Source organism: Lissotriton helveticus, chromosome 4_1 (genome assembly GCF_964261635.1).
Source record: "Lissotriton helveticus chromosome 4_1, aLisHel1.1, whole genome shotgun sequence".
Taxonomy (NCBI): domain Eukaryota; kingdom Metazoa; phylum Chordata; class Amphibia; order Caudata; family Salamandridae; genus Lissotriton; species Lissotriton helveticus.
The window spans coordinates 2120277189-2120290188 of NC_136063.1; the positions used below are offsets into that span (position 1 = coordinate 2120277189).

At 45.3% G+C, this 13000-nt stretch overlaps 1 protein-coding gene across 1 annotated transcript in view; it reads right to left on the reverse strand.

Moving 5' to 3' along the window:
• Positions 1-781: 781 nt before the first annotated feature.
• TRPC5 (transient receptor potential cation channel subfamily C member 5) overlaps positions 782-13000 on the reverse strand; it is a 695984-nt gene continuing 683765 nt past the window's right edge. The window contains exons 9-10 of the mRNA XM_078688815.1: positions 9762-9851; positions 782-1477 (exon numbers count right to left, since the gene is read on the reverse strand). Of these exons, the coding sequence (XP_078544941.1) occupies positions 782-1477; positions 9762-9851 (786 nt within the window). The remainder of the gene's footprint in view (positions 1478-9761; positions 9852-13000) is intronic.

The following is a 13000-nucleotide window of genomic DNA, read 5'->3' on the forward strand; positions in this document are numbered from 1 at the left end:
GTAGGTAGACCTTGTGCTAATAGATATAACTTATGAGACTGGTGATATTTAAAGTTACCTCTGCTAAAAGTTATTTTTCGCCCCATGGCCTCTATATTGTCCTAACCCAGCGTGATCTCTAATGTTGTGCCACCTGGGCAATGGGAGGACAGGGCTGTGATCCATGCCTGATTTTGAAGATAACCACTGACTTCAAAAACTTCTTTAAATTAACTGTATGTAAATTTATCTTGCGTAGATATCCTGAAGTTGGCCTACCCTTGACCGCCAAGCTACAAACGGTGAGCGAATCGCAAGGTAAGACATTAGTATGCATGACACAGCAACAGAGAGCTACAGTGCTAGCGGTGGAGGTTGTGAAAAAAGGATAAGTATCTAATGATAGAAGCTCTTGCTCCTATCTGCACGCACACTGCAGCAGATCGATCGGGCAGTCCTTGTGGATTACAGTGATCAATGCTGTATGGAGCTGTCAGCCAGCCATGAGACGTACAGTGAAAAGTGCAGGAAAATCACAGCTAATAGAATCACACACCAGTCCACTCCACTGCTGGCTCGTTACCTTTCTTCTCATTAAAGCCATATACTTAGTTATCCAGCACCCGTCTGCGTAAAAAATAAAAATATGGCGAACATGGCTGCAAAAAGGGCCAAAATAAATTGAGTTCCTCTCTCATTTCCGGTGCCCAGAAATGCAACCCGAATCCCATCCATCTGTGATAGCAACTGAATATAAATATTTTTTTCTAATTTCTAAAGTAGTCTTGCCATAGGGTTCAATTTATAGTCTAGTCGTGACCTGCTCTTCCTGTCCATCCTTCCACTGGGTGATGAGCAAATCACAAGCCTCGCCCCAGGAGTCGAAGACGTCTTCTGTCGAGTCCAGGAGCTTGGAGCTAGAGGTGCAAATGCTGGAAGCACAGTGAAGGGAGTTTGCAGAGACGGGAGGACATTCATTGTTCTGTTGTCCAGAAGTGCTCCCACTAAAGCCCACCTCATTGAGGTTAATTTCACTTTTGGAGGCTTCCGACCCCTTCGAGTCTTGCCACATGCAGTGTGGCGGGATGAGTCCGTCAGAGATGGTGTACACCGGCTCTGAGTTGGGCTCGGGCATGTGTCCGTTCATCTTGGAGAACAGCAAGCCCAGTCTCTTAAAGGACTCTTTCTTAGAGTTGGAAAGCCTCTGTAGCTTGTTGCCATTGCGGATAAAGGATCGCTTGCTTAGTCCATTGCTTTTTGGCTTCTCCTCCACGATTTCAATACCAGACATCGTTTTTATTAGCGCTGAAACGTTGAAGTCTTTTTTTTTGTTTGCGACGCCGAAGGAGACACTTTTATCTTTGGACCGCTCATCGTTCACCTCATCCTTTTGGGAGACCTCGGTGCTGCTGGTGGAATAGCTTCTTCTGGGAGGCTTCCTATTTCCCAGGAGATCCAGGACCTCGTACCGGAAGCTGGAGATGTCCTGCTTCAGCTCCTACAACAGAGAACATTCAGGTGGTCATTATGCTAGTAACAGAGAAATACTTGGAGAGGATTACACCCAATCTTACAAACCACCCAATCTCAAATCATGGCCTAGTAACCCAGCTTACAAAGACAGTGAAAAGTCTGAAACGCACCCAAATTGTACACGCGGTATCCATAGCCATTTTCCTAATATTGTAAAAATGTGGCTATTGCCATTGTATAAACCCCAAATTGCAAACAGTTAAAAATTCACAAATGCATTCAATTTTTCTTCACTAGCAATTTATTTGAATATATCTGCCACTGCTTCAAACTTGTATTTTGATAAATCTTCATTGATTTGTCAAGTGCACCATACAGCATGCGTCTTCTTGGGTTCAAGTTAAGCCCTCAGACTGGTGTTGACTGTGCTCTCCTCATGTTGCCAGATTATATCAAAGTCCTTCTTTCTAGATGTTCAGCAAATCTGCTTCGCTCGCATCTTGCACTCCTCCATTATTGCTAATATTCGTTCGCCTATTCTAACGGTACATGATTAATGTGTGCATAGAATGCATACATTAAAGACAAATAATGAAGATTGGACTTGACTATGACTTTGTGAATCAAGTACAAAGGATGCAATGGATTTATTTCCAGGTTTAAGATGCATTACGCCTGGGATAGCCTTTTTATATCAGTCCGGGTCAGACTGGGACAGGAAATAAGACGGGAAACCAAAATAAAAGTGGCCCCCATGTTTTCAAGTTGTCTCGGTTTTGAACTTGAAAAGATTCACTGTATAAGTGTTTTTCAAGGAAATTAAGGCTTTGTGGCTTTGACCTGCTGCAGGCAATGTCTATCACGAAATCAGCACTAAAAACCGGCCAGCAAAGCAGAAAACAGGCTCAGAAACAGACAAAAACAAGCATTTGCAGTGCAATAGGTCTCACATTTACGAGAGTTCGAGCTATTGGCCTTGTAAATGACAATGCCTTTTATTTGTGCTGTTTTTAAAACAAATACATAAAAGATATTGCCATTTACAATAATAGCTTAAACTCACAAATACGAGACCTGCTGCATTGCAAATGCATGCTTTTAAAATAAAAGAAAAACTTTGGGCAGGACTACACTGACAACACTATTTGAGATAATAGTGCTCTGAGGCTGTAATTTAAGCTTACCGAGCAACAACGCATGTAACAGGAGGTGTCGCCACGGGATAGTACAAAATGAGACCAGCCGGTACTATGGAGGGACTACTGAACCTTTTGACCAATGAACAGCCACAGTTTACAGAGGACAATGACACAAGCCGATGGAAAATGAGGACAGAAAGTGGACGGAGCTTCAAGTCCCTACCTCAATACAGCATGCCTCGCAGAGCAGGTTAATGCGCTGCCCAGGCTCGACTAAAAAATAAAAACCCACACTGATCTGTCAGACCAGTCCCTCGCTCACTGCCTTATATGCCAATCCGACCTAGAAATCGGGCCCTGTATGGTTTCATCATTTATAGGTGGAGACCTTTTTTGCAGTTGCCGAATAGTAAAATTTATTACCATTCAGTAGGAAGTGGTGACTGTGCCTCAGCCCGTACAAAAGGGGGTGGTGATGGACGGAGCATCACCACCCCCTTTTGTACCACTGTGCCTCAGCCCAGCAGAATGCTTGCAGTGCTGTCCCTAACTGATGGTCGCCCTCTTCCCAGGTCAGTGTCGTGAACCTCAAGTAGATGGAGAAGAGGTTCTGTTTATTTGTCTGTTTCTCGATAAACTGGGCAGACGGATGGTATCTCGTAGTCTTATTGCTGATGGGCTATCAAGAGTCGACATCAGTCAATTGCCCTTTCACCAAATTATGCACCCATCTTCAGCTCTGGGCCATATTGCATGGTGTTCAACAGCAGGTAATGCTCTCTGTAACCACTTTTAATACCCTGAGATGGGGCAATGGTGCTTACACATAGGGCAAAAGCAGTGGTTAAATGTCTCTCTTTTGAAGTTTGTTGTAATGGATATCTTGTAGCAGGATTCACAAACTATCAGTGTAACTTTACAGGTTGTCTTGAGGTTCAGGTATGCGATCATCACACCCTTCAACTGGGTCACCTACCTTCATTGGGGTAGAGAAACATCAACCTCATTACACTGCACTTCATTTTTATGAACAATTCCAGCACATGCTTATTCTTTGCGACGGACCAACAGCAGCTAATGATGTAGGATGTTGAAACAGGATGGGACATTTAATTTAGAATCCAGTTACATAATTTAGTGTATTTCAAGGAAATTGAAAAAGGGAAAATATAAAAACTTTCTACAGTCCATCCCACTTATTTTATTTTATTTATTTATTTATTTCAGGCTTGTATCGCGCTGGCATCGACTCCCGAGGGAGTATCTCCGCGCTTTGACTTCTACCACAATGCAATCAGGAGTACGCTAGCTTTCTAGATGCTGAATAGGAATGTCTTTAACATTTTTCTGAAAGGAAAATAGTCCTTGCAGAGCCTAAGGGTATTAGGGAGACTGTTCCAGAGGGACGGGCCAGCAATTGAGAGTGCTTTGCTGCCCTGTCTTGCCTTCCTGGCTCTAGGCACCTGTAGAAGGCCTTGTTCGCTAGACCTAAGAGAGCGGGAAGGTTTATAGGGAACAAATTTGTTTGCCAAATATACAGGTCCCATACCATTCAAACACTTATGTATGACACAGCATACCTTAAATTTTGCCCGCTGTCTTATGGGCAGCCAATGAAGTTTCGTCAGGAGAGGCTTTGAAGGTGTGCGAGGAGGGACATTCAAGACCAGACGGGCAGCCGTGTTCTGGACCACCTGTAGTCTGGTCATGACTTCCTCATTGGCTGATAGTAACAAGCCGTTACAGTAATCTAAACGACTCATGACTAAGGCCTGTACTAGCATCTTTCTACTCCCGTCAGGTAGAAGGGGGAAGATTTTGCATAGCATACCGATAATGTGGAAGCAGGATCCCACCACCTGATTAGTGTGTTGTTTGAGGTCAAGTTCCTGGTCAAAACGTACGCCTAGGTTCTTGACAGTAAGTTTAGGCTCCGGTACTGGGCCAAGATCTTGTGGCCACCAGTCCGGAGTCCAGAGTCGTTTTACCTCCCCAAACAACATGACCTCCGTCTTTCCCACATTACATTTTAGGAAGTTGGCAGACATCCAACTGGCCACTGCTTTCATCCCTAGGGAGAAGGAATTCTTTACTTCGGTAGTCAGGGTTTTAAAAGGAAAGAGGAGTTGAGTATCATCCGCATAGGAAGTTGGAACAAAACCATATGCTCTCAGGATGTTAGCCAGGGGTGCCACGTATATGTTGAACAGAGTCGGGCTCAGACATGAGCCCTGTGGCACCCCTTTGGAGATCTCAACTTCCTCTGACCGAAAACTCCCCATAGTTACTTGCTGGGTGCGGTTTGTTAGAAAGCTGCACAACCATGCAAGTGCTTCATGTTTCAGGCCGATGTTCTGTAGCCTGGCCATGAGGATGGAGTGGGATACGGTGTCAAATGCCGCAGACAGATCCAGCAGCACCAGGATAACGGAGAAGCCTCTATCCTGGTACATACGTAGATCGTCTGCGACTGACATTAAGGCGGTCTCCGTATTGTGTTTGGGCCTAAAGCCCGATTGTGAAAAGTCCAATACTCCCGCCAATTTAGCATAGTTAGACAGATGTTTATTTACATATTTCTCAGCAATTTTAGCCATGAAGGGAAGTAGGGATATCGGTCTAAGATTACTGAGCTCATCCCAGGAATTGGTGGTGTTTTTCCGGAGCGGTTTGACCAGAGCTTTCTTCCATCCACGTGGGACCTGCCCCGTGCTTAACAAGATGTTTATTAGTTTCTGGATGGTAGGTCCCAGTTCCAAAGCTAGAGAAGGCATAACCCGTGCAGGGATAATATCTGTGGGGGAGCCACTCTTTATATGGGAAATAAATGCCAGTATGTCTTCAGTCTGTATGGGCGGAAATGCCGCAAGAAAGTTTTCAGGGATGGATGACTTATCAGAGTTCAACATGAATTTATTGTCATTTCTGTTTGTGGAGTTAGATGCTAGGATTTTATCGTAAATGGCATCAATTTTCTGTTTAAAAAAGTCAGAGATGTTGTCACATAGATGTTGCGAGGCTACATCTTGACTCTCACAAGCTGTGGGTTTAGTAAAGGTCAGTAAGATCTGGTATAGCGTCTTGGAATTGTTACCCGCCTCCAGTAACTGTGAGGCTATATGGGTTTTCCGTGCTAGGCGGATATCCTTGTGATAATTTCTCAAAGAGTCTTTGTAGATTTGTTTATCGCAATCTAGACGTGAAGCCCTCCATTTCTTTTCAAGCTTCCGTGTGGCTTGTTTGGACCTTCTTAAGGTTTCAGATGAATGTGCCATTTTGCTTGAAAAGTGTTACAACTATCTTACGATTGCGCAATCCTCCAATTGTTTGTGTGTTTTTTTAGAAAAATCCTGATGAATTGTAAAGGATGGTTTTTAAAGGAGTGCAGATAAGGTGAATAAATTGTTTATTAGAGAGTGGAGTTTGCGTGTGACGATAAACAATCCAGTCATTTCATTTATCAAGCTGATACAGCCATCAAGGATCGTGTATAAGTGCTGAAGATGGGGTTGTGTGCAAGCGCCATGAAGCCTCATCTTAGGCTAAAAGGAGCACTTCTCCTGACAAAGTAGATGGTTAAACAGTGATCCACAAAAAGAGATATTGAGGCAGTCGACTGTGAATAATCGGTTGTCTGTGACTACAAACAAGCAGACAGGGCAGGTTTGTTAAAATCTGGATTGTGGCGTAAACATTATCGGCGCCATCTTGTCCTTTTCAGATCTATACGTGCGCGTAAACAGCAGCCATTTTGATTGCCATGGCCTCTCTGCCCACTCCCGATAGCCAGCGCGTCTCTCCCCCCTCACTCTCTTGTTTCCCCAAGCATCCCCCCCCCGCGCTCCGGCAACCCCCGATCTATCCTCCTTGAACCATAAACGAACCATAAGCGATCCTGCCTCAGCGCAATATCCCGAGCCGAAACCATATAACCCTTTCATCCCTTCACGGGAACAAGCCTTTGATATCCTCTTCCTCCCTGCCCGATTGTCCAAGCTGTTCCCAGGCCACCGCCAGGCCCCGCAGATGTAGTTTATTGCCTCCTACAGTAGGAACTCACCCCATCAAAGGAGCGGGGATTAATCAACGCTTTTGCACCCCGAAGATCCGACTGATCACACACATCCCCGTTCCCAGCGGAATGTCCAGCTGCGCGATAACCACCACATGCTGAGATCGGGGTGGGAACTCTACTGTAGATGTGTGTGGGAATGGGCCTGGACCGGGGATTCCGAGGATGTCTTTTCTGTCCTTCAAAGAAACATTACGGATGCAGTGTATGTAATAAAGCCATAAACCTGTGTATAAGAGGCCAGGCCTCAGAGATGCGGTTAGAGCACCTCGAGAAGATACCCTGTTGTCTGATTTGACGTGTTCTGCTCCGTCGGAATAAACTCCTGTTTCTAGCCTTCCAGTCTCCAGCGCCTGCCTCTTTGTTTGGTAATATCGAATGGTATGAGAGGCGGCTAACGCCGGGCAAACACTGAAGGTTCTTGGTCGACATCGGCTCTACCTTTTTAGAGGTTGTCGGTCAGGAAGCTCTTTAATGAATGAGATGACAGTAGCTTAAAGAGCAAAGAATTGAAATTGAACAAAATCTAGCCGGATTACAACACACATTGGTCTCTAATTTTAGTTTGATTTCTATTCTCATAGTGCTGGTCAATGATGTATCCGCTAAGCCAATACCAGTTGCATGGTCCACTGCAGAGGACTCGGACCATTGATGATCGAGATGAGAAGAAGAGCGCTTGCTTGAATAATTCAGATAGAGGGTGGAAAGGACTGTATCCAATGTGCCACCAATGAGACGGTAGAACACTTCGGTGTATAATCAGGTACAAAGAATATGAGCTCAATAGTTAGAAACTAGCCCTCCTCTCTATGTTGAGACAAATGCTTTGTTCTACTGACAGAAGTCTCAGGTAGGTGTGGCTTCATGCATATCACTCACTGAGCTAGGAGCTTGTGAGCATGACATGGCTCTGCTAACAGGATCTCCTAAGGTGACCCCTAACTTGAGTTGGGGTGGCTACTGCCTCCTCATTCTATTCAAAGAAAGGGGTGATCAACGGTATAGTTCAGGATCACAGACCATTCTAGCGGTACCTTTGTGGGGAACCTACCTATTCACCTTAGTGAAGGTCCGCCAGAACCCCATAACTGATCCATTGTCTTTTCAGATGTGTATGGCTTGTGTTGATTATGCATGTTTCACTGAACCTCACAGAATGACGGTGTCTCTTTGGACGCAGTGTATATGGCTGAATTTGAGGCTGGTTCTCCTGCAGGTTGTCCTGGGTGGACGAAACTTTCCTGCATGTCCCTAGACACAAGCTGTCCTTCCTGAAACCAATCATACCTGTTGGGTGGGGAGATCACCATGCACTTCCCGTCTTCAGAGATGGCTTTCGAGGCTACAATGAAACACACCCTTCACTCCTCTTCCTGTATCGCTACCTGTTGCCTAGCATTATTGCCTTTTTTTGTGCTAGCGCTGGAACTTATCCACATTGACATGTTGTCATTTCAAACTGGTCTAACCTTGGAGCACTGCTCCTGAATCCTACAAAAATAAAGAAGGAAGATGTATGCCTCATTGATTTTTGGATAAGCAAGCAAAATATGTAAAAGAATGCACTTTGGTTCACCCAGACTTCCTGTGTGTGCGCCTTCTATATGGGATTAATACTGGGCCCTCCAACCAGTAATCTGCACATCATCTGGCTATTAAGAAGACTCTGCGCCTAAATGTTGGACAAACTCATTGAGAGAAGCTGAACCCTTGTCTGTGGTTGCTCTCCCTCAGGCTTAGGTCAATCCTGGATGCAAGAAATGCCTCGCCACAGGGGTCTGTAGGAGACAAAGAGCTGTAGTACCGCCTTCTGAGGAGAAGAGAGGTCATGATTGCTGCAAGTCACAGCTGGCCGTAAAATCTTTCTGGAAGACGAGTAAAGTAACTAAGATCACCCAGAAGTAATGAGATGCTACGAATGCTAATTTATGTTCCTCTGCACTTCCAAGGGACCTGGAGGTTCCTAACGTTCACAAGTTTAGCGTGGGATCTAACTTCGTTTGTTGGAGTTGGCCACTCTTATTCCTGGACCATTATAACTATACTTCTTGCCATTACCATCCCAGAGATATCTACTGATTGAGTGACAGCCTTGTTGACTGCGTGGAATCCTCCTGGCTTTAGTGGTGGGATTTGGGTGTAGGAATGCTTTTAATTTACCCTGGAAAATAAGCACCTGTTGCTTGAGTGCATTACCTGGGGTTGAACCCAAAGCCTGCGACCAGACCATACCAAAGTGGCTACACTCCATTTCGTTTCAGTAGCACTTCTTCCCCAATAGTCTGAGATTCCATATTTAAGCATAAGAGTAAGGTTAAAGGGTAACCAAACGAAGCCCCATAGCAGAAGTTTGGTCACAAGAACAATGTTATGGAAAAGCTAGTACCTGGCACCGGAACGCTGTGAAATGTTTGAGGTTCCATCTTGGCCTTAGAAGGCACCACACATTCTGGTTTGAAAAAAAAGCACTGTTTCTTCTTGACAACATAGCAATATCTGGACGTAAGTGTATTGTGTATTACTTAGTGTCTCAGATAAGGTTTCAGAGAGATGTTTCTAAGTACTACCACCCCCTAGAGTAAACTTGGACCACTCAACGTCCTACTCCTAGAGGGTTAGAAACTAAAATGCACATCACATTCCACCGTGAAAGGAATAATATTGGTGGCGAGAGGTAAAGACCATCCCCAAAGCATACTTCTCTGTAACCACTGACTGCCGAGGGTCCCATGATATAACCGCTCACACAATTGACAATACATTTCAGACCCTCCATAGGCACCCCAGGCTTAATAAATTACTATAATCTTCAATCTTCTGTGTTGTAGCTGGTGGATTAGAATCTGGACCTTTGAGCTGTTTCAGTGGAACAGTGTCCATTTTAAATCCACAATGGCTACATTTCATTCAGCCGTAGACGATATCCACTTACGATAACTTGACATACTAAGAATATCACATAGTGGTTAGTCTGAACATCTGACATGGATATGGCCCTACTGGACCCACGTTATAAATCCGTTGTCTTAGTGGATTTCCATCCTAAGTAACATATGAAGAGGACATTAGAGTAAGATGCTTTACTATAAACATACCTTGAAATTCTCTTCTGTTAATCCCTCGTTTGTTTTAGAGTTTCTTATCATTGCTGCAACATACCGCTTCACTAAATTCCGAATAACTTCCTGCAAAACAAAATAACAGACCAGATGAAATTATTAAATATGCTTTAATCTACAGATGGTTTATGCCTACCACTTCAGTATTTCCCAGCCTCCTAATCAGAGTGGTTTATTTTTCAGCGTTTCTGGTAGTGTTGGAAAAGGTATCTAATGCTCATAACAAATATATAATCCTAAAATCTATACTATTGGGTAAAAAGTAGTTTCACATATTTATTTTTGCATTTACTGCTGGGAAACCTGTTTCTAAATGTAGTGAAACTCAGTGGAAAAATGTACAGAGTTTATTAAATGTGCGCTGCTTTGCTTTTAGAATGCAAGAGGAAAAAAAGTAATCAACAGATTTTTTTTGAGAGAAACAAGTAAATGTTTGTCTAAGATGCATGATTTAAAAAAATAGTTCTTGAAAATCCGCGTCTCTCATGGATTTTTGAGGCTCTGCTTAGAATACCAGTTTTGTTGAGCTATATTTACATGATAGCACACTACTAGCAAAAGGCGTCTTATTTATACAGTTTTCACATTATGGGAGTTAATAAAGTTTAAGCGTGGCCCTTCTCTACCCTCAACTCAACTCAACTCAACCCTCAACTCAACTCTACTCAACCTTGCTCTTTATGCATTCTTTAAGCACGCCACAGCAAACTTTATGCAAGCGAAGTAAACCATTCCACCCAAGTAGTGCTCAATTAAATAAGGTGCAGGGCCCCAAGTATTTTTATGAGCCTAATGCTGGGAATGCAGAATGCCAAGGTTGTATATTCTCATTTCCATTTCATGCCTCCTTTTTCCACCAACCAAAAATGTCACCCTCTGTATTTAACTCTTGCAGGACTTTTTTGGTCCAGACTTTCTCTTAGACACTGTTTTCTCATCTTTATCTTTTTTCCTTCAACATCCATTTTTGGTCTGGCTTGGTCGTGCAGTTTTTCACCAGGATTAATATTATATATGTATATGTTTAAAAGTGCTATCATAGGTACTACAGAGAGGGATGGTGGCTCAGCCCTTCACATTGGTTCATCTGAGTACAGCTTTTGATTTATCTAAGGCTGGGTTATTCCACAGAAACAGTACGTAATTCTAAGCAACTAGGGTCACATATTTATCAAGAAGTGCAAGCCATGGCTCTTTATGTAGTTAAGCTACTATATTGTGTTTACTGTATTTGTGCCAGTCTTTTGACTGTTTTTCTGGTCTCTTGTCCTCCGTTCCCTCTGCGCCTGTCTTCACTGCCCTGTTCTCCGCTGCCCCCGCTACCCCTCCCCCTGCCAGTTCCCGAACTTGCCTCCCAGCTGCGTTTCCCTCCCCGTTCCCTATTTAATGACAGCCGCTTCACGGGCCATAGAGCAAGACCTCTGACCTTGTCAGGGAACTCTGCTCTCCGCCCCAGCAGCTCTGTAATTGCGCCGCTGCCCCCTACACCTCTATTCCAGGTAGGTGTTTGAGGCCTACCCTCAGACTCCTGCCTGCACCTCACCCGTGGTGGTCCAGTGGGAGTGCCTTGCTCTTCTGCTGCCTTCTCTGTCTGACTGACTTTTTGTCTGTTTACTGTATTTTGTGTTTACTGTATTTGTGCTAGTCTGTTTTCACTGTTATAGGTATTGTGCCTGTTTTTCTCGTCTCTTGTTGTCCTGCATTCCCTCTGCGCTCATTTTCGCAGCCCTTTTTCTTGCCGCTGCGGCCCCTCCCCTGCCGGTTCCCACTCCCACCTGCCTTTCCCTCCCTGTTCCCAATTTAATGGCAGCCGCGCCCAACGGGCGCGCCGCTGGCGTGCCAAAGGCAAGCCCTTCTGTGTCCGTCCCCGACCAGCGCCAGGGACCAGGTTCTCTGACCGCTGCGACTCAGCTGCCCTCCATGCACTCAACGCTGAAAGGAACTACAACTGTCTATGCCTAACACCATCCACAGCCAGTTCTCCTGCCAACACTGCCGACAAACCTTCACCAACCTCCGCACACCCACGGCCACAGCCCCTCTGCCCGACGCGAGCACTCCTAAAGACCTGAGGTGCATCCTCCTCAATGAGTGCTCCCTGCACAGACACGGAGTAGAAATCTGGGACCTCCTCGACACCCCCACCTCTGCCCCTGAGATCCCCGACGGATACAAGATCCAGAGGAAGGACCACCCAGGAGGAGGACTCGACATCGCCCACAAGAACTCCCTCTGTCTCCCCACTTCCGGCACAAACAACTCCCCATCCCCCACAGAGCACCTCCATTTCCAGATCCAGACCTGCCCCAGAACAACACTACGCGGCACCCTCGCCCTCAAACCTCTCGGAACTCGAAGCGTGTTCACCACTACCATCACCGACCTCATTGCACCCCACACCATCACCTCCATGGACTACATACTGCTCATAGACCTCATTTTCCACCCTGACAACCTCAGCCACCCCCAACTCCACCATCTTCCTGGTCAATCTCGCCAACATTGGAATGAAACAGCTCGTCACCACCCCCACCCACAAGACAGGACACACCATCGAGCCAATTTTCGCAGGAGGTAACAACATTCACTTCAGTCACACCATGCAACACCCCTGGATGGACCGCCACTACGTACACTTCTCGTTTGACGAAGCCACCGCTCACAAACCTACTCCATGTCCTCTGCGAAGGAAATGGAGCAAAATCACTGAGGAGCACCTCAATTCCTCCCTCAACCACGATCCCCCTCCCACCTCGACCAACTCCAACTCTGCAGCCAAAGAACCTTACAGATGGATCACCAACAGCACAGACAAGCTTGCCCCCCTCCGCAACTCCGACAGACAGCACCCCAGAGGCACCTGCAGACGTCTCAAGATACTATGGAGAAACAGCAAAAGCACGAAAGACCAAACCACCTACAAGCCATGACAGAATACCACCAACTCATCAGATCCACCAAAACCATAAAAGCGTCTTACTATCTCTTAATACTACCCAAAACCTGAACCTTAAAATCTCTAACCCTTAACACTACCCTTCCCTGAATCCTACAAAGTCCTAGCTATACCGTAATTCTGGGAAAAACTGGGAACTGAATTACTGATTCCCCAGTTATTCCTCATTTCTAATGGGGATCTTCAGGGTCACACTTGAGATCTGTTATTCCAATTGCCAGCTCCCTTCTCAGCAGTTATCAGTGCTCCAGTATCAGGA